Genomic DNA, 22,015 nt, shown 5'->3' with positions numbered 1-22,015 from the left:
CATTTATCAGTCACCTACAGAGCAGCAAACTCAGCCCTAAAGATCTTGGATCTCCATGGTGACCATTTGACTTTTGATATGAATTTGAAGACAGAAGGCCATGAAAGTTTGATTTAGCCCATTTGCAGAGAAGTCTCATGCAGCATATTTGAGGGTTCCAATACAATTTTATTTTAGCCAACTGAGATTTCTCTAACACCTTACATTCTCTCGTCTGAACACAATGGGTTCTCCCCAGGTGCTTTGAAGTTTTCACACCACTTCCACATTAGCAGTTATCACTTAAGATTTAAAAAAAAGGGCAGAGATTTTTGGAAACTGAAGGCTTAGACAGCTAAATTGCCTGAGGGCACTTGGCTATTAAGGAGTAAGCTAGGGTTAAATCCAAGTCTTTCAGTTACCAAGTATTTTATTCCCTGGACTCAGGAATAAAGAAGAAATTCTTAAAAGAATTAAGAAGTCATCCCCAAGCATAGCTTAAGGCTTCATTCATAAAGCTGGCTTCTTGTCCTGGGTCTTCTGACTCACTGCAGATGGTGCACCATTTTCTTTCCTTTGCAGGTCCCCTACACTTTCTTCATCTTCAGATGTGTACCTGAGAAGGGCAGTGGTCATAGTGGTCGTGTGATAGGGGGTGTTTGGTTAGGGGTGGTGCAGACATTTCACATTAGTATGCACTCTGACCCATTGTTAGTATTTGCCTAAAGAAATAGGTAAAAACAATTGTCAGGATGAATCCCAATTTAGGGAAAAGAGGTCTCTAATGCATCCCTTGCCTGTGGCAAGGGAGTGAAAAGTTTTAGCATTCAGGATACTCCAAGACATCATTCCATGGGACATTCTTGGGTTCTGAATTTCTACTTCAGTGGAAAAAGCAAACACATATAAAGTACATCTGCATTCACTGCCCACCACTTGGTTTGTTTTCCAGGTGCGATTTGAAGGTTTGACAGGAAACGTGCAGTTTAATGAGAAAGGACGCCGGACCAACTACACACTCCACGTGATTGAAATGAAACATGATGGCATCCGAAAGGTAAGATCCACCTTTACTTCCATTCTGCAGAGAGGAGAGGCTGAGCAGGGACTCTGGCCAGAGCTGAGGGCCTGTGGGTCTACCTTTTCTGGACTGGATCTTTGAAGAAACTCAGACAACACAGACTCTAGACTTGGCTCTGCCACTAACCAGCTGGGACATTGGGCAAGTCTCATTCTTCCTCTGAGAATCCATCCACTCATCTGTAAAACGGAGATTAAAAAATCTCTACATTTGTCCCAGGATGCTTGTGAAAATCCAAGGTAGAGGGAAGCACTTCTAAAACACAAAGTCATTGATGTGTATAAAATGTCACTGCTATTCCTGAAGGATTCCAAACCAGTAACTTGAGAATGATGATTATTGATGAGGTGAACCATCTTTTCCTAATCGATACTTGGTCATATCCGTTCTATTATTTATACAAAAGTAAGGGTGAAAATACATATGTTTACATATTTGTATAATGTATGATATGTTTGCCTATGAAAATTCTTAGAATAGCATTCAAATCCTTGGAATGACATTTCGAATTCTACCAGAACCTATGTGCCCAGGCCTCTGCCAATTTCTTCAAACTTAACCCTTGGTACTTCCTTCATCTCTCCACTCCAGTCATTCTGTTTGTCTTTCATCTCCCTGAATACACCATGTTCTTTCTTATCATTGAGCCTTCATACATGTTTCCTCTGCCTGGGACTTCCTCTACCCGTCTCCCACCTCTTGCCTGCCAATCCCTACTCAGCCTTCCACACTCAAAGTAAATGTCATTCCCCAGGGAAGCCTTCTCTGGCCTTTCTTGTTATGCCTCATGGAAGCCTCTACTTATCTGCTTATGGTCTTCATCACATTTCTAATTCCTTTTGGTGGCATAGCATAATGACTGGGAGGCATTGTACAGAATGGCATAGAGCTGGTAGGGTGCCATGGATCAGAATGCTGGCTCTGGAATCCTCAACACTGAATCCTGGCTTCACCACTTACTAGTCTGGGATTCCGGATAATTTATTTGAACTCTTTGTTCCTTAATTCTCTTATCCGGTAAGTGGTGATCACCTTAACCATGCCAACCTCATAGAGTCACTGAGAGGATTAAATGACCTAAGAGTGTGCAGAAGTTCTAAGTACTGGGCCTGGCCCATTGAAAGTTGGGTCTTAATCTCTCAGACTTAATGCTCTCTATGCCTGTGCTGTCAGATACCCTTGCCACTCTCCGTATGTGGCTATTTAAGTTGAATTTTAAATAAATTACAATTTAAAAGTCGGTTCCTCAGTTGTCCTGTCTACATGTCAAGTGCTCAGTAGCCACATGTGGCTAGTGGCTACCACATCAGGCAGCACAGATGTAGAACATTCCCGTCACTGCAGAAAGTTCTACTTTAAAGTTCTCTTTATACACTCTCCATCCTCACCTCCCTTAAACTCGTCTTCTCTGCTCTTGTGTCTAGAACAGCATCTACTACCTCATAGCCAATCTTAACTCATCTTATTCATTACGGCTGTTAGTTGTCTATTGCTGCCGTAATAAATTACCACAAACAGTGACTTAAAACAACACAGATTTATCGTCTCACAATTCTGTAGATCAGAAGTCTGCCTTGAGTTTCACTGGACTAAAATCAAAGTGTTGGCAAGACTGTGTTTCTTCCTGGAGGCTCCAGAGTTGAATTTGTTTATTTGCCTTTTCTAGCTTCTTAAAGACCACCTATATTCCTTGGCTCCCGTGTTATGGAGCTTTCTCCATATTCAAAACCAGCAATGTTACATCTCTCTGACGCTTCTTCTATCATCACATCTTCTCACTAACCACAGCCTTCCAGAACCCATCTCCCATCTCTGACTGGGAGATTTCCTCCTTCAGGAATCAGCTACAGTAACCTGCCTTAACTTACAGCAGGTACCAAATAAGGGCACACTATTTGGCTATGAATGTAGCCATTGGGAACGTATCCACTTTTCAGCAAACTTTTCGCATGCTGATTGTACACGAACACTCTTTCTGGGCTCAAAAACCCTTGAGAATGACACTTATCCAGAAATAGTCCAAGTCTAAGTTCATTTATATTGTCCCCTGGTCTTCTGATTTCTGCTGCTTGAGAAGACATTTGCTAGATCACTTAGGTCTTATAACCCTCAATTTTCACATCTGTAAAATGGGCACAGATCATGTCTGCATTAGTACCTGATCACTGTTCAGTGAATGTTACCTATGTTAGTGGTTATTAACAGCTATGGTAAATGTTGAACAGGTAGCACATGGCTGAAATCTGGAGAACACTGAGGTGGCTTATTTATTTCAAGGTATTTAGCAGCTGCTGTTAAGAGTACTGCCTCTGGAAGGGACATCAAATATGTGACCACCTCCCCAAAGCCATCTTCCTTTCAGATTTATTTATTTATTTATTTATTTATTTATTTATTTATTGAGACAGAGTCTTGCTCTGTTGCTCAGACGGGAGTGCAATGGCGTGGTCTCGGCTCACTGCAACCTCCACCTCCCGGATTCAAGCGATTCTCCTGCCTCAGCCTCCTGAGTAGTTGGGATTACAGGCACCTGCCACCACACCCGGCTAATTTTTTTATTTTGGGTAGAGACGGGGTTTCACCACGTTGGCCAGACTGGTCTCGAACTCCTGACCATGTGATCCACTCACCTCAGCCTCCCAAAGTGCTGGGATTACAGGCGTGAGCCACTGTGCCCAGGCTTTTTTTTTTTCTTTCTTTCTTTCTTTTTTGAGGCAGGATCTCACTCTGTCGCCCAGGCTGAAGTGCAGTGGTACGATCATAGCTCACTATAACCTCAAACTCCTGGGCTCAAGTGATCCTCCCACCTCGGCCTCCCAAAGTGCTGGGATTACAGGCATGAGTCACTGTCCCCAGTCCCTTTCTTTCAGATTCTGAGAACTGATGGTGTCACCCCCTGCCTTGAAAATGGAAACATAGATGTTGTAGCATTTTTGTGTAAGGCCGGAGCAGGCAAGCCTATTGCTCCTAGATAGAAAAGTGTTGACCGTAGACCTGGGCTGTTCCTCACAATCCTCAGAACGGCCTTTTGACCTCAAGGGAAAAAAAATATTACTGTTTCCTGGATAGAACAAATTGGCATTTCTACATTGTATGTGAGTAGTTACGTGTTTGCCATAATTAAAATATGGATGTTGAACTGTTTTCCCCAACTCTGGAGTAGTGGATTAGCTTAAAATATAGCCAGATTATTTTCTACACGTTAGTGGTCACTGGATATATTGGGGATATAGTGAGGGTGCAACAAGTAAGAATAGAAGCCAGAGACTTCTACCCCATTTTTGCCATCATCCAGCTGTGTGGCCTTCAGCATGTCTCATAGTCTCTCTGGGTCTCTGAAATAAATGAGAGACATTGGGCTGTACGAACCCTAATTCCTCTCAAATCTGACACCTTGGGTATCAGTGCCATCTGCTGCATTTTTACCATCCTCTCCCTACTCACATTGCTCCTCTCCTGGCTGGACTTTGGCTTCCTCTGTGAAAGTAGAGTTTCCATTGGGGCCTTCATCAATTGACAAACTGTCCTTTGGTATGAAATTCCCCGGTTGTTACTCCCAGAACCAGAGGTCCCAGCCCTTTGAGTTGACCCTAACTATTGCCCAGAGACTGTTGGGAGACTTTTTATCTCTTCAAGACTTGCTCTTCATCAAGAACTTCTCAGAAGTGGAGGCACTGTAGCAAGATTAATGGTTCTCAAGCCTCAGCAAATAGAAGAATTACTGGGAGGTCTTATTTAAAATGCAGATTCCTGGGTCCCAGCCCCTGGATACTCTGCTTCTGGAGAACACAGATGAAGCCTAGGAATCTGCACTTTCTTGAATCCTCCTCTCCAACCTGCAGATTTTCTGGTTGGTGCTCTAAAGGGTTTGATAAGAATCACTGGCAACTACCAAGGAAAGAAGATGGAAGTAAAAGAAATATAATATAATATAATAAATATAATATACAAAAAAGAAACACTGACAGAATGGCTAAGAGCTTGGGCTTTAGAGGCAGAGAGACCAGGATTTTAAGTCTCTGCTTTAGTCTTTACTAGGCACATGACCTTGAACAAATTATTTAGCCTCCCTGAATGTCATTACATCATCTCTAAAAGGGTGATAAAACTCTTTTGCCTCCCAGGATCGTTGTCAGGATTGAATAAGACAATGCCTGTTACCCCACTGCTTGTAGTAAGGGATTCAGAAAAGTAGCACCTGGCATGTAGTGGACATTCAGCCCACAATTGTTTGCTTGTTTGCAGTTTTAAACTCCCTTCTATAGGCCACAGGGATTTTATATCAGCATTGCATTTGGGCGAGTCAGGCTGTGTAAGCCTGTGGAATGGATAAATCAGCAAAGAGAAATAACAGAGTACCTTAAAATCCAAGAGCAAATGATGTGCTTTAGTTTTCAGATCCCGGGGCTGTTTTTAAACTTACTTCCAACGGCCAAATCCTTTCTTAGAATGTGGGCTTAAACATCCTTTGTTTATGGGGGATCTGCCTTTCGGAAAATCAATTCCTCACATCTGTGGCTTCAAGCTTTTTGCTCCATCAGCCTCCTAACAAAGTAATTTCTCTGATTTTCAAGGGTGACCTAGTTGTACTGGTTTCAGTGAGCATTACATGGCCTTACCTGATTGTGTATAATAAAAAGGAACTGTTTTTTCCAGATTTGGGGCCTCAGAGAAACTCTCCTGATCTTCAGGCCTATTTCCTGTTCACCCATGTGCCAATATACCCTCTAGGTACCTGGATACAATTTGACATCCCACTGAAATGTGTGTGTTCTAAGCATCCATTCATCATAAAGTTTAGGGGCTTCAGATACCAGGATGGGTACTTGTTGTACTAAAACGGTATCCTTAGGAAATCCCACTCAGGGATACCACTTCACTATAGGGTACTGATTTAGGGTCTCTATCTGAATAAAATATCTTGTCAAAATCCAGTCACAAACTCTGATAAATGACTGCCCAGTGGAGAAGTTTAGGGAAAATTTTCTTACATTTTTCATTGGGGAACTGGTATTGATGATTTAACCATCTTTTCCCATCACCATTGTTCCTATAGCAATTTTTAGACTGGGTGAAGGCACCTACTTCTCATTTCAATTTGATTTGAGTGGCCCTGCCCTGCCCCAAGTTTTTTTCCCCACTTCTGACCCTGTGTATAACTAGAATGAAAAGACTGGGCAGGAAACAAGACTAAAGGGACACAAAGTCCTGCTGATATCAAAAGTAATCTTCTAAAGTCCCAAAAATTTATAGCTTCCCATTCCATATGCTTTTTGGTAATTTTGCTTTAAATCCTTGTTACCCAGTTTTGACCATACTGAATCATGTTATAGCATCAGATATAGATGTAGCATCTCAGATATAGCCTCAACCCCACCACTTCTCTCCATTTCTACTGCTGAGCCTGGAGCCCAGGCCACCTTCCACACACCACGCAGTAGCCTCTTTACCAGTCACGAGTCCTGCTATGTTCTTGTCCCTCTACAAGGCTACTTTTCCACCACAAGAGCTAGGACAATAATTTTCAAATATATATCAGGTTATATGGCTCCATTCCTTAAAACTTTTACCTCTTTCTGTTGCCAGTAAATATACAGCATGGCCCTCAGAGCACTCAATGCTTCTTCCCTGTGGCATGAGCTCTCGCTCCTCTTTCTCTAGCTCATTTCTCTGTAGTTACACTGGTATCTTTGCATTCCTTGAGCACAACCTCACACTTGTCTCAAGTCACTTGCATACACTATTCCTTTACCCGGCATTTTCTATCACTATAGTTTCATGTACTGTGTGCCTCCTTGTCATTCAGGTCTCAGTCCAAGTGAAGCCACCTTGGAAAGGACATCCTTGACCAAGCATTTTTAAAGTCACTCTCGCCCAGCACACAGTCACAGTTTCCTTTTTATTTGTACTTTTCATGGTGCTTATTCCTTCTGATGTATTTTTGTTGGTTGATTGATCTAGATTGAGGTTGGCAAACTTCTGCCTACTGGCCAAATTCATCCCAACACCTATTTTTGTACCGCCCATGAGCTAATGGTTACATTTACATTTTTAAATGGTTGTAATAAATCAAAAGAAGACTATTCTGTGACATGTAAAAATTATGAGAGATTAAAATTTCAGTGTCCATAAAGTTTTTCTGGAATATAACTATGCTCATTGGTTTATATATGTTCTATATCTGCCTCTGCGTGACAACAACAGAGGTAAGTAGTGTCAACACAGACTGTATGATCCACAAAACCAAAGATATCTACTTTCTGGCCCTTTAGGATAAAGTCTGTCAACCCCTGGTCTGGATATGTATTTTCTTCTTACTCCTGTACCTCCTAAATGTTCTAAAATGCCAGCTCTCTAAAAGCAAGGACCATATTTGTATTTTTATTATATTCACAGTGCCTAGAATATACTGACACAGAATAAGCACATATAAATAAAAGGTTGTTTATTATATGACTGGGCAGCTTATCAAATGTATCTGGGCAATCAGAGAGCACACTACGCTAGCCCATGCTTCAAAAGATCTGCCAATAAGCAAGGGGGAAAAATGCCTGCAAATTTAATAAAATAACACCTCAAACAGAACTCAGATAAAGTTACATATAAACTTATTTACTTCGAATCTTTTAAGTGTGTTAATTTAGATAATCCTAGGTGCTGTAACAGATACACTCTGAAATCTCAGCTGTTTAATGCAAAAGACGCTTTCGTTGTTGTTGTTGTTCACTCGGTGACCACTTTTTTGGCTCCGGGTTCTGACTAAGACTCAGGCTCATGGCCCCTCCACTGTCTACTTGGGTCTTTCTGGATTTCAACATCCAGCTAACAGATAGGAATGAAAGAAAATGGTAACTCTGCTGGAGATTTTTGGGGCATCAGCCTAGAAGAGATGCACATCACTTCTGTTGTATTCCATTGGCCAGAACCTGGTTACTTGCTCAACCAGAGGTAAAACAAGCTGGGAAATGTCATTGCTGGCTAGGTAGCCACTTTCCACCAACATCTCTACACCATGGAAGGAAAATAAGAATGCTTGGGAGTCAGCTAATTATCTTGACCACAATAGACAACTTAGTCTTTAAAAATTGATTCTAAAGGATCTTATTTTTTGAGGTGAGGGGCTGTGGTTTCAGAGGCAGCCTGGAGATACCAATTTCTGAATTTGATTTGATGACTGTGCAATGTAGATCAATTGAATTTTCAGTTCTATGATCATCTCCTTTTAAGACTTTATCTACTTAAAAAATCTGATCTATCATCTAAATTCATTTTTACATTCAAAGAATCTTTAGAGGTAGATGGAAAACAAGGAGATCAAAAATTATAACTGGCCCCAGGAGAAGCCCTCTCACTGTCAGAATTGTTTAAATCCTCTCCTGACTGGTGGGCCCCAATCTTTACCAACTACTAACTGATTTACTTTTAGATAGAATCAAAGTTCCTGCATATCCTCAGTAGAGAATCAAAGTGCTGTATGATAATCCAACCATTTCCCAAAGAAAGGAAAATGTGCTCTTATCTCCAAAGTGCAATGTCTCTTCAAAAATCTTTGCCAGCTTTCTTTTCATCAAACTGTGGAACCAGATTTCTCAGTCTACTAGCTTACACGAGGCATAGGCATGAGGCTGAGCATCACTCAGCCCACTGACCCTGGCAATATTATGTTTTATCTCCCTACAAAAGAGTTAGAAATAAAATAGTTTGTTTACAACTTCTAACTATTCTACTAGCTTTTGATATGAAAGTACCTAGCATATAAGCCAAGTTATATACAATACTGTTTTAGAGATCCCAATTTAACAGTAGTGCTATAATTAATAAGTAGTGCTAGCTTTGAAGGACCACTATCCTTAAAATTTAAAATATCTTTCTAAGCCATATACATCTGGCTTACACAGATTCATCTTGCTTTTTTTTCTTATCTTGTATGAAAACCTTGGGATTTTACATCAGTGTTTTATAATTTTTGAACCACTTACCCTGAACATTCTATATGTAAAGAAGGGTTATATTGTCAAGTGAATTTCAAAATGCTCTATAATGCATGCTTCTTTCGCAGATAATGTTCAATAGCAAATTGAAAACAGAAATGTCTTGTAGTATAGATACCTGTTAACCTTCAACTAGGCATTACCCTAATGAATATCATTTTTTAGCTTACTGACAATATGAACCGTGCACTATGCTAATTGTTTTACATGCTTTAACTAATGTAGTTCTCACAGCAGCCCATGAGGCAGGTACTATTGTTATATCGACTCTACAGATCAGGGACTGAGGACTACAGAGGTCAGGTAACTTGCTCAAGCTGACAGTTGGTAATTAGGAAAGCCTAGCTTTTAAACCAGGTCTGGCCTGAGGCCAGACACCAATATCTTCACCACTGGGCTCCCTCTTTGTTAAAATAATACATCTTAACACTCAGTGGCTGTTAGAGGAATTAGTTGCATGTCAAAGGAAGCAACTTCCTTTCTACTGATGGTTGTGCAGTTTGAGTAGGAATATTTAAACCTGTGGACTAATTGTGAAGAAGGAAGAAGAAAGAGAGGAAGGAAAGAAGGAAGGACAGAAGGGAGGAAGGGAGAAAGGATGGATGAGAGGGAAGAAAATGAACAAGAAGGAGGAGAAAGGGAAAAGAAAACAAACAGACAAACAAAAACCTTAGCACCATCTATAGGGGGATAAATCATATTTGACAGATATTTTCCCAGGTTTGTATTGATTTTATTAAATAATCTTACCTTTGAGGTCCACGAGACCTGGATTCTATGTCCTGCCACTAATCTACTATATAACCTATTATTTTGTTAGATAATTTAATCTCCCTAAGCCTAAGTTTTCCCATCTGTAAAGCAGAGAAAAGCCTGCCTGCACTATTTGCATAGTGTAAAGATGTTATAAAAGTACTGTGGATATTTAAAAAACAAAACAATACCCAAAAAAGCAGAAAACCTTACATCATAATATACTACAAGAGTGCTTTTAAACATCTATTATTCAGCCAGAAGGCTCCTTGTAAAAGGCAGCTCTCGAGGGGAATCCCAATAGGTGAAATAGATAACAAGCAGAGCTGACCATTGGAGCAAGGATGAGGAAGCCAGAGCTCCCTCCTCTTCACTGTCCCTCACCACCTTCCATGAGTGGTGAAGGGCCCCACAAGTCTCTTAGGGTTCCCTAGAACACGGTCCTTGCAAAAGTGAGGGAACTGAGACTGTCTTGAGCAAATCTCTGGGCCTCTGCTTCTCCCTGTGGAAAAGGAAAAAGTTGGACAAAATAATTCTTCAGTTGCCTTCCAGTTCTGATATTCTAGAAACATGGGTTTCTGGTTCTTCTGTCATTAGAGAGCAATGTCTCCTTCCACACTAACTAACAGCATCCCTCACGGGGAACATCATACACATGCCTGCACTGAGGGTAAACCTCCACGCGGTATCCTCAGAGACATGCTCCCCGTCAGACCTCTGAACTATCTCAGCATCGATAGGGTGCACCGTGTGCATGCTGGGTCACTGCTGTCTAGATGCATTCATTCTCTCTACAAACATTTCCTGAGCTGCTTCTCTGGGAAAAAGATGTGCTGGACTAAGACAGGAACCCTGGAACAAGTATATTTATTTCAGTCTTGTCCATGAGAAGCTCATAGCACCATGGAGAGATGGGGACAGACACACAAACAGCTAGATCCAGGGCTCTAATGGGAATGTACACAAGGCACTCAGGGTTGTTTGGTAGCTCACTGGCATGTGGGGGGCACGGCCCTGGAGTTGGTCTCCCTGGCTCAGATCCTGGCTCCACAGCTACGCCGTGGCCTTGGGAAATTTATTTCACTTTCCACATCTCACTTTCTGCATACTTAAAATTGAAAAGATAATTAACTACCCACTTTGCAGGTTTTGTGAGGATGAAAGGAGTTAAAACATAAAAAGCACTTTAAAAAGTCCCTGAAATGCAAGCATTCAATAAATGATAACTAATATGATTTCAAGTCCAGAGCCCAGTTCCTTCGTAGGAAGAACAGCATAGTGGCTAAACGCAGCCTCTGCAGAGAGATTGTCAGGGTTCTAGGACAAGCTCAACCACTTTGCAGCTGCTTCACCTTGGGCAAATTAACATACTCCCACAAGCCAGGCGAAATGGCATGAAAACTGTTGAACACTTAGCCTCTGACATAGCAAGAGCATCATCAGTGCTGGCAATTATTGTTGTTAATGGCTGCAAGATTACAGGAAAAACTATTTCCAACTGAAGGAACTGGGAGGGACATCAAGGTGAAGATGACATTTCAGCTGACCATTTGGCAAGCGCCTCAGTTTTTATGAGTCTACGCTGAGTTCTGGCTGTTGATAGACCTGTTCATCCTTCTGCGTTGCACTTCTAGTTCTCTTTCCTTTTTTCCTTTGTATCTAGAGCCAGTAAAATGATCACAAAACAAAGCACAATTGTCTAAAGCGAATAGAGTTTAGAGACAGAGATAAAGAGAGACAAGTATAGGAGGCATGGCTTTAGGGTGTGTGGGTGTGTGTGGGTGTGTGTATTAGTCATGTCATTCTGCTGTTTCCAAACCTTCAATGACCCCCTGTTGCCTAGAGGTGTAGTCTACACTGCTTAGCCTGGCCTTCAAAACCATCTGCTACCTATACCCAGATACCTACTGCCCTTTTGAGCTAACTCCATCTTCCACCCAGGACCCACAGAACTTAAACATCTGGTCAGATTCGTCTTCATATCTTGGCTCATATTCTCCCTAACCTGAAAGGTTTTGGTCCAGACCATTCATCTCTCATGATCGTAAGCCCTGATTCCTCCTGTTGCATTTTTCCCTGCATAAGATCCCACACTTGGCTTTTGCTTCTCTGAACTCCTTAGGCCCACTCACTTGTCACTTCTGTGGTCATGTCATGTCTTCCCATGGTAGACCAGAGGCGTTCTCAGAGTGAGGCCTATCTCTCAGACTTCTTTGCATCTCATCAACCCTGCCTCACAACAGGCAACATTAATGTTTTAGCTCAGAGCCTTATGCACAATAGCAATTCAATTAATGTTTGTTGAAAGACCTTGGAAAATGAATTAGTATAAATAACCTACTCAAATTTGAAAAATTAATATTGTCAACCATAATTTTTAGGCACTCCTCTATACTATTATAATAGTCTATACTTGGAGACAGAAGAAATTTTAAAAAATAAAGGATAAACAACCATCCTAGGAAGTTAAATCTAGATGGAAAAATACTGTTAACCTAAAAATAAAGTAAAATAATGTAATGTTTAAATTATATGATTCCAACTATAGTTCAGAATGAGCTCACTGAAGGGCAGGATTAGTAGACATGGGAGAAAGAGGGGTTTGGCCCTGTGAACAACTGCAGGGAATTAAATCCCATGGTCCTGGCTTGCATTGTACAAAGCAGTATGGCTGTGTAAACAGTTAAGCCCTTATCCCTCGGAGGGGGCAATTTCCAAACTGAACCAATTATTTTGGGGATTTTCCCTGGGGGCAAAATTGGAGGTACCTGTGCTTCTTATTGTTTCTGTTTACCAATAAATAATAAAAGCATTATGCTTCTTATTGTTTCTGTTTACCAATATTTTAGAGCTCAGTGTGTCCAATTCTTCATGAGCTCCTTACTTTCCTGTCTCTAGTATTGACTAGATGATCCAGAGCAGGCCAGTTCAGAGGAGGCTGGCCTACCTGACATCTCCACCCTCTTCTCATTAACAGATCGGTTACTGGAATGAAGATGACAAGTTTGTCCCTGCAGCCACCGACGCCCAAGCTGGGGGCGATAATTCAAGTGTTCAGAACAGAACATACATCGTCACAACAATCCTAGTGAGTACTCAGTCCTTCATCAAGGTTACCTGGGATTCAAGCTAGGCCAGCACAGGGGTTTTCCACCAGGACTGAAAGCTAGCCTTTCTTCTTGCCAAACTGTGTAATAGATAAAAGCAGCAAGTTGAAAAGGGAATGCCCTGAAAGTGAGAGGCTCTGAGTTTTCATTTTGTATCTCATAGTTTCACTCTCTCATCCTTTGCACCCTTGGGTAAGTTACTTACCTTCTCTTGAGCCAGCTTTCCCATATTTAAAAACATGAGGGTGACACTAAATTGTTCTGGTTTTCATCCATCCTCCCTCAATAGAAGCCCTTTTCAAAGAAAGTCCAATACATAAAGTAGTTATAAGTGAAGATGCTGTAATTTTTGGTGACTGGTCATGAGAAACCTGGAGTCTGTTTAGGGTCTATTTCTCCTTCAAGATGACCCCAGAGGTATTTTTGAAAAATACAAAATCTCATGGAACATAATTTGAAAAGCTGTATGCCATATCTCAGTGATGAAACATTCTTATTTTAACAAAGTTTACTTCCTTAACCCTAGAAGCTTGTAATGGGCTAAGGAGTGAAGACATTTAGGAAGTCGATTGAGGGGCTAGAGAGCCTTCCCCAGTGTTAACCAAACGTGATATTATGCCATGACAAAGTCCTCCCTCCCCATAGGTGAACCCGTAACCCACATTCTCCTATCTCCCCATTTCTCTTCCAGGAAGATCCTTATGTGATGCTCAAGAAGAACGCCAATCAGTTTGAGGGCAATGACCGTTACGAGGGCTACTGTGTAGAGCTGGCGGCAGAGATTGCCAAGCACGTGGGCTACTCCTACCGTCTGGAGATCGTCAGTGATGGAAAATACGGAGCCCGAGACCCTGACACGAAGGCCTGGAATGGCATGGTGGGAGAGCTGGTCTATGGAGTAAGTTCACCACACGGCAGAAAATTAGAGGGCGGAGGCAGAGGGTTTGACAGGAAATCATTTGGTGGTTGGGTGGCCCTGCCCACAGATGTCTATGAAACCCTGTAATTGAGTGTTGTTGCTGCTGAACAGATGAGTCACCCAAAATCCAATTTCTTAAGACACTCTTTGTTCAGGTTACCGGTCCCAGCTCCCTCAATCCCACTCAGAGTCTTGTGACTTCAGTTTATTGTTGTCCAACACAGGGGACAGCATAGCTCCAAGATCAATTTTCTTGAGGCAGACTGCTGAGTTGCCTACAAAAAGTCACTTGTGGCTCTCTCAGTATCAGTTTATTCTCTGGTATTAAATGCATCTGGATCCAACCTAACTTTCTAGTCACTTGCCTCTCTAGTTTCCTGCCCTCTCATGAAATTTCCAATTCAGTCAAATGTCCCTCACTTACTCTGTTCCCTAGAGTGCTCCCTTCCATTCTCCATCCCTAAGATCCCACTCTTTCAAAACCTGTATCAAATGGTACTTTTTTCAGAGTGTTGTTTCTTTCTTCTCATAATAGGTATGAATGTCCCTTTTAATTGTTCTCGCCTTCCCCTATAGAATTTAGTTGCTGAGTTTTTTTAATGGCTTACTCTGCCTTATATAATGGTTATCTGTGTAACACGGGTAGATCTATTTTATCTTTATAATGCTCGTCACACTTGAAATAACTCCATGCACAATTGCTACAAAATCTTCAATAAATTACAGCAGTTTTGAAAAGCTGCTGAATGCCCCACACTGTTTTAAGCATTTAGGGAATTATTGAGAAGCAAAAGATTTGATCTTTTGCTTAATACTTTATGAGGTAGAAAAGACCCCATCTTTTAACATTTTATGGGGTAGAAAAGACAATGTGAGAAAATAGTAAAAGGTAGTATAGAATAAGCAGTCTACATTGTGTGGCTCAGCTAAGGGCTAACTAGAGTTTGTCTAGCCCTCAGTGGGGATGTGAAACTTGAAAAATGACCATATTTAAACAGATAGAGGGACCAGGCAATGCGGCTCATGCCTATAATCCCAGCACTTTGAGAGGCCAAGGCAGGCGGATCACCTGAGGTCAGGAGTTTGAGACTAGCTTGGCAAACATGGTGAAACCCCCTCTCTACTAAAAATACAAAAATTAGCTGGGTGTGGTGACAGGCGCCTGTAATCCCAGCTACTTGGGAGGCTGAGGTAGGAGATTCACTCGAACCCAGGAGGCAGAGGTTGCAGTGAGCCAAGACCATGCCATTGGACTCCAGCCTGGGCGACAAGAGCAAAACTCTGTCTCAAAAATAATAATAATAAACAGACTAGAGAAAAGAAGCCCAGGAATTTTTAAAATATAAACAATAAGATGGTGGTGGAAATAAGTAAGGTGTTAGAGGAGAATGAGCAAATGCATGGCTTTTGTTGAGGACTTGGGTTGAAGAGTAGTCAGGGATACATTTGAGTAAAAAATAACAAGAGGAAGAGTGTGGATGATTCAGTAGGCATTGGGAGATCACGAAGGTATTTGAGTAGAGAGACAACAAAAGGCAATGGAAGAGGCCTCCAGCTGCCTTGTGCAGGGAAGGGACCACCACGGCTTCACTCACAGAAACTAAAGCATATGGCAAGCCCCAGGTCAATGTTAAGTGCTCATAAGGACAAGCAGCCACTGAGGAGGATGATAAATCTTCTTGTTTCATATCAGGGCAAGAGGAGCCATGATGGCCATGAGAGACATACAAAGGTAATTCAAAGAAGAAAAAGATGGAATAAAGGAAATCTTCCTCAGGGAGGTGGCTTTCGAGATGACATGTGAAGGTGGTTATTGAGTTGGGGAATGGGATGTGCTTCTCCCCTTTCTTATTCCCTTTACCGCCTCTCACTTTGGGAAGCTCCATGGACAAAAGGTAGAGAACTGGATGGTACATGCTGCATCTAGAGGCTGGTTTCCATGGGAACTCCCAACAAGCTCTTAAGGTCATCCCCATGGCAACTGCTGTGCACTTTTCACCTTCTCTAGCATTTATCTTCACCTTCACCTCATGTAATGTGGTTTCCTTGGTTAAAAGTCTGCAGTGTGGGCAGAAAAATGCCAGGATCACCCCCAGTAGCCAACACAGCTGGTGGTGAGTCACTGGCACAGCAGGGCTCAGGCCAGCTGGAGTTACCTGTGGGTGCCTCAGCAGCCAGCCCTGCCCCAGTAGCCTCCTCTTTATCAGGCCTGTTCCTCTGCCAAGTAAAAAATGTGTTCTGGCTGGGTGTGGTGGCTCACGCCTGTAATCCCAGCACTTTGGGAGGCCGCAAGGTCAGGTGGGAGGATCAGAAGGTCAGGAGATCGAGACCATCCTGGCTAACACAATGAAACCCCATCTCTACTAAAAATACAAAAAATTAGCTGGACATGGTGGCAGGTGTCTGTAGTCCCAGCTACTCAGGAGGCTGAGGCAGGAGAATGGCGTGAACCTGGGAGGCAGAGCTTGCAGTGAGCCGAGATCGCGCCACTGCCCTCCAGCCTGGGTGACAAAGCAAGACTCTGTCTCAAAAGAAAAAAAAAAAAAAACTGTGTTCTGAAGACTCTGTGATGGCCCCAATCAGATGTTCAGCCCTTCTTTTTAGTTTGGCTTTCCTTTTCTGTTCCCTTGGGGAAGAACTGAGTGATTTGGAGAAGCATCTCTCAACCACCAACCACCAGAGATCAGGAAAAATTCATCTGAAGGCCTCCAAATTTATTCTTTCTGTGGCTTTCTAAATAACTAAGTCAATCAGGGTCTCTCTTATCTTCCTTTTGCTCCCTCTTGTTCTCGTCAACAATGATAGTAGTCACATTTCATCATGTGGCGTGTGCCAGGTGCTATGCTGAATACTTTACTCACATTCTTTCATTTCCTCTGCATATCGGCTCCATGAGGTGGGTAAGATTACTGTTTACATTTTATAGATGAGGACACTGAGGCCCTCTACGTTAGATAATTTGGCAAAGGAAACACAGCGAGTGAAAGCAGAGTCAGAACATGCAGCTCTGGCTTTTGTACTCCACACTGGGACATACTGCCTCTGTAGAAATCACACCATCCAAATGCTAGGTGGTAAAGCCAATATTAACTGAGAGAACAGCAAATGTCTGCATTTGCAGATGCCATATGCTGCAAATGAAGTTTCTGCTCCTCACATGGTATATCTTGGTGCCTCCTTCACAGCTGTCTTTCCTGTCTGTCCTTTGTCTTGGTGAAGCAGAGAGTGAGCTTTGCCGACAGACACCTGGATTTGAGTTCCAACTCTGCCAACTTGCTGGCCACATGACTTCTCTGGGGCCACCCCTGTGAAACAAGGAGCATGAATTCTTCACCACAGGCTGTGATGGGGAATATTCATCTATGCAGTGCCTGGCTCAGAGCAGATCTCCATTTCTGATAGTTTTATTCACTTTATGCTTTTTTCTACCACATGAAAACTATATGCTGTTTTCCCAGGATAGTTTCCAGACGTCACATATTTTGTTTTGGGATCTGCTAGGTCAGTGATTCTAGAGGTGTGGTCTCTGGACCAACAGCATTAGCATCACCTGGGAACCTATTAGAAATGCAGATTCTCACATCTCACCCCAGGCCCACTGAATCTAGAAACTCTGGCGTGTGTGTCTTTAAAAGCCCTCCTGGTGACTCTACTGTACTCTCAAGTTTGAGAACCATTGTCGCAAGATGTCAGTTTAAGAAAGTAATTTTGAGTGCTCACACTTCACAGTACTCTCATGTATTTTGAATTATCTTGACCCTCACAAAACAAGACTGTGAAATTGGTAAAACAAGAATTATTATGCCTGTTTTTAAAATGAGGAAATTGGCATCCAAAAAGACAACTGTTTCATTTGAGGCAACAGAATCAGCGAGTTGTAGAGAAGAGCAGCCCGGTCTGAAATCCGCTGTGACCTCCACTACCCAGCGAAGCTCCAGTGAGAACCTCAGTTATTGGTGGTGGAAATCAACTTCTGAGGCCTCTCAGTCGATATTAACCAAGCTAAAATACTACTGCTTTGCACAAACAACCTTCCCTCCCTAGATATGAGTTTCTTATCTGTAAAATGAAGTAGTTGAACTTACCATCTCCCAGTATGTGTTTATCCTGCATACATGGGTACCTCTTGATACTTAGGAAGATGAATGACCCATGACCAAATAGTTCTGGAAATGCCACATTCTACTTACCCCTCTTGGAAATTCTCAGTGCGTTGTGGTCATGTAAACGTTCTGGGAAGTCCTGACCCAAACATGTTTATTTTTATGTTATTTTCATGTTATTAACCATCCTTCCAGAAATAATGTTCTATTGAACACATTTTTGAACTACAAAATGAACTAAGCTTTAGGACAGTATGGAACAGGACGAGTGTGGCGGCTCACACCTGTAATCCCAGCACTTTGGGAGGCCGAGGTGGGCAGATCACTTGAGGCCAGGAGTTTGAGACCAGCCTGGCCAACATGGCGAAACCTCTACTAAAAATACAAAAAAGTTAACTGGGCATCATGGCACATTCCTGTAATCCCAACTACTCAGGAGGCTGAGGCATGAGCATTGCTTGAACCCAGGAGATAGAGGTTGCAGAGCCAAGATCACACCACTACACTCCAGCCTGGGCATCAAGGCAAGACCCTGTCCCAAAAAAAAAGGCAATATAGATCAATGATTTCCAGTCTATGAACTCTTATTAAATCACATTAGGAAGCATCCAACAAATCCTTGCAATATCATTTACCCCTTTCAGAGCTGGTCTTTATCCACCTCCCTTCTGGATAAGCTGTGGTCAATTCCTCCAAGTCATTTCCATTAGTTTTCTCCCTCATTCTTTTTCTGTTGGTTTACAAACAAAAATAAATACCTTCTCCCTTACAGTGTCTTGTGTTTGTAAAAATTATCAAGATTTATGCAGTGGGTATTGGAGGAAAAAACAGAATTACTGTGAAATTTACATCCGACTTCAAGTTGATTAATGGCAAGTTTCTTTCTACAAGTGAGAACTTAATTCATCCTGAAGCCAGGATTTCTATTCCACTTAAAGCACCTTCTCAATAATCCCAGACAATGAAAGTAACCAGAGGAAATCTCTAAGCAACAGCCAGCTGGTGAGTGGGTAGGGCCCTGATCTGCACAGCATCTGTCACCAGCTTCACATCTGGACTGTTGTACAGCATAAGAGAAAGACATTTGCCTTGAACAGACCTGCATAGCATGTCTCTCGTCTCAGAAATGAATGCCATGGCATCTGTCCTTGGAAATCCTCTTAGGTTTCCAGGATCTCTTGATCTCAGGCCAACAGCAGCAGTGGATTTCTATTGAGTAGATGCCAGTGCTTCTGCCATTGGAGAGAGGTAGGAAAGACAGGAGAGCAAGGCATGGTTGGTGATTCCATGTGCTGGGTGCCTAAGGATGAATATTTCTTTTTGTTTGTTTGTTTATTTTAGTTTTTTTGTTTTGTTTTGTTTTGTTACAAAAGAAAAGGTTTAATTGGACTTATAGTTCTACATGGCTGTGGAAGCCTTGCAATCATAGTGAAAGGCAAGGAGGAGCAAGTCACATCTTATGTGGATGGCAGCAGGCAAAGAGAGAGCTTGTGCAGGAAAATTCTCCCTTATAATAAACACCAGATCTCGTGAGACTTACTCTCATGAGAACAGCTTGGGAAAGACCTGCCCCAACGATTCAATTACTTCCCACTGGGTCCCTCCCACATGATATGGGACACAGCAAACCATATCATTCTGCTCCTGGCCCCTCCCAAATCTCATGTCCTCACATTTCAAAACCAATCATACCTTCCCAACAGTCCCCCACAGGCTTAACTCATTTCAACATTAATTCAAAAGTCCACAGTCCAAAGTCTCATCTAAGAAAAGGCAAGTCCCCTCCACCTATGAGCCTGTAAAATCAAAAGCAAGTTAGTTGGCCAGGCACAGTGGTTCACACCTACAATCCCAGCACTTTGGGAGGCCAAGGTGACCGCATCACTTTAGGTCAGGAGTCCAAGACCAGCCTGGCCAACATGGTGAAACCTCATCTCTGCTAAAAATACAGAAATTATCCAGGCATGGTGGTGCAAGCCTGTCGTCCCAGTTACTCGGAGGCTGAGGCAGGAGAATTGCTTGAACCCGGGAGGTAGAAGTTGCAGTGAGCCATGATGGTGCCACTGCACTCCAGCCTGGGCAACAGAGTGAGACTCTGTCTAAAAAAAATAATAAGTAAATAAATAAAATAAAATCTGAAAAAAAAGCAAGTTAGTTACTTTCTAGATACAATGGGGGTACAGGCATTGGATAAATACAGCCATTCTAAATGGGAGACATTGGACAAAACAAAGGGGCTACAGGCCCCATGCCAGTCTGAAATCCAATGGGACAGTCAAATCTTAAAGCTCGAAAATGATCTCCTTTGACTCCACGTCTCACATCCAGGTCACGCTGATGCAAGGGGTGGGTTCCCATGGTCTTGGGCAGCTATGCCCCTGTGGCTTTGCAGGGTACAGCCTCCCTCCTGGCTGCTTTCATAGGCTAGTGTTGAGTGTCTGTGGCTTTTCCAGGCTCACAGTGCAAGTTGTCAGTGGATCTACCATTCTGGGGTCTGGAGTATAGTGGCCCTCTTCTCACAGCTCCACTAAGGAGGTGCCCAAGTAGGGACACTGTGTGGGGGCTTCAACCCCACATTTCTCTTCTGCACTGCCCTAGCAGAGGTTCTCCATGAGTGCCCCACCCCTGCAGCAGACTTTTGCCTGGGCATCCAGGCGTTTCCATACATCTTCTGAGATCTAGGCAGAGGTTACCAAACCACAGTTCATGACTTCTGTGTGCCCGCAGGCTCAATGCCACATGGAAGCTGCCAAGGCTTGGGGCTACCACCTTCTGAAGCAACAACCCAAGCTGTACCTTGCCACGTTTTAGTCATGGATGGAGTGGCTGGGACACACGGCACCAAGTCCTTAGGCTGCACACAGCACAGGGTCCCTGGGCCTGGCCCACAAAACAATTTTCTCCTAGGTCTTTGGGCCTGTGATGGGAGGGGCTGCTGTGAAGACCTCTGACATGCTCTGGAGACATTTTCCCCATTGTGTTGGGGATTAACATTCGGCTCCTCATTACTTATGCAAATTTCTTCAGCCACTTCAATTTCTCCTCAGAAAATGGGTTTTTCTTTTCTATCACATTGTCAGGCTGCAAATTTTCCAAACTTTTATGCTCAGCTTCCCTTATAAAACTTTAACAGCCTTTAACAGCTGCCTTTAACAGCACCCAAGTTACCTCTTGAATGCTTTACTGCTTAGAAATTTCTTCCACCAGAATCCTAAATCATCTCTCTGAAGTTCAAAGTTCTGCAAATCTCTAGGGAAGGGGCAAAATGCTGCCAGTCTCTTTGCTAAAACATAACAAGTGTCAACTTTGCTCCAGTTCCCAACAAGTTCTTCCTCTCCATCTGAGACCACCTCAGCCTAGACTTTATTGTCCATATTGCTCTCAGCATTTTCGGCAAAGCCATTCAACAAGTCTTTAGGAAGTTCCAAACTTTCCCACATTTTCCTGTCTTCTTCTGAGCCCTCCAAATTGTTCCAGCCTTTGGAGTTTGGATGAATATTTCTTGCAACCTTTTTATGTTTATCTGCATGCTGGATTTGAAATTTAAAAACTGTGTTATATATGTATTTCTTAGACTTCTTCCTGAAGAAGAAAATGACTGCAATACTACTTTACCTTTTCATCACAGGCTATTATTCCCATGGTTCCCTCCTCCTGGAATGCTGTTCCATGCTAGAGCAACCTGTCAAAATCCTACACCTCTTTCAATGCCTACTTTATATGCCACCTCTTCCAAGATGCAGTCCCTTATCTCCGCAGCCAGAATGAATCCCTCCCTGGTCTCTGGTAGTACTCTGTATATCTTGGATAACACATACCCCTTTCACCTTGTAGACTGGAAAATTGTTTGTGTGTTTCTATGTCTCCTACTAACTTGTAATTTCCTGAGGGTGAGGACCATAGTCTACCTACAACTTTCAGTCTGGAGATTGCACATAGTAAGTGTTCAATAAATGTCTATTTAGTTAAATTTGCCTTTAGTCAGGACTATCTTGGTTGCAGGAAAAAGAAACCCAATTCAAACTGGCTTAGGCAAACTGAAGCATTGGCTCATGTTCTTGGATTCCTCTGTGTCAATACAG

At 42.5% G+C, this 22,015-nt stretch overlaps 1 protein-coding gene across 5 annotated transcripts in view; it reads left to right on the top strand.

The window, feature by feature from the left end:
• LOC105482410 (glutamate ionotropic receptor AMPA type subunit 1) overlaps positions 1–22,015 on the top strand; it is a 322,484-nt gene that overhangs the window by 195,654 nt on the left and 104,815 nt on the right. For all 5 annotated transcript variants that reach the window (XM_071098181.1, XM_071098179.1, XM_071098178.1 and 2 more), the window contains 3 exons: positions 932–1,036; positions 12,782–12,892; positions 13,603–13,809. In XM_071098181.1, coding sequence (XP_070954282.1) covers positions 932–1,036; positions 12,782–12,892; positions 13,603–13,809 — 423 coding nt within the window. The remainder of the gene's footprint in view (positions 1–931; positions 1,037–12,781; positions 12,893–13,602; positions 13,810–22,015) is intronic.

The sequence above is a fragment of the Macaca nemestrina genome, chromosome 6 (assembly GCF_043159975.1).
Source record: "Macaca nemestrina isolate mMacNem1 chromosome 6, mMacNem.hap1, whole genome shotgun sequence".
NCBI classification, from domain to species: Eukaryota; Metazoa; Chordata; class Mammalia; order Primates; family Cercopithecidae; genus Macaca; species Macaca nemestrina.
The sequence above is the reverse complement of the archived record's forward strand: the minus strand, read 5'-3'. Positions and strand labels throughout refer to the sequence as shown.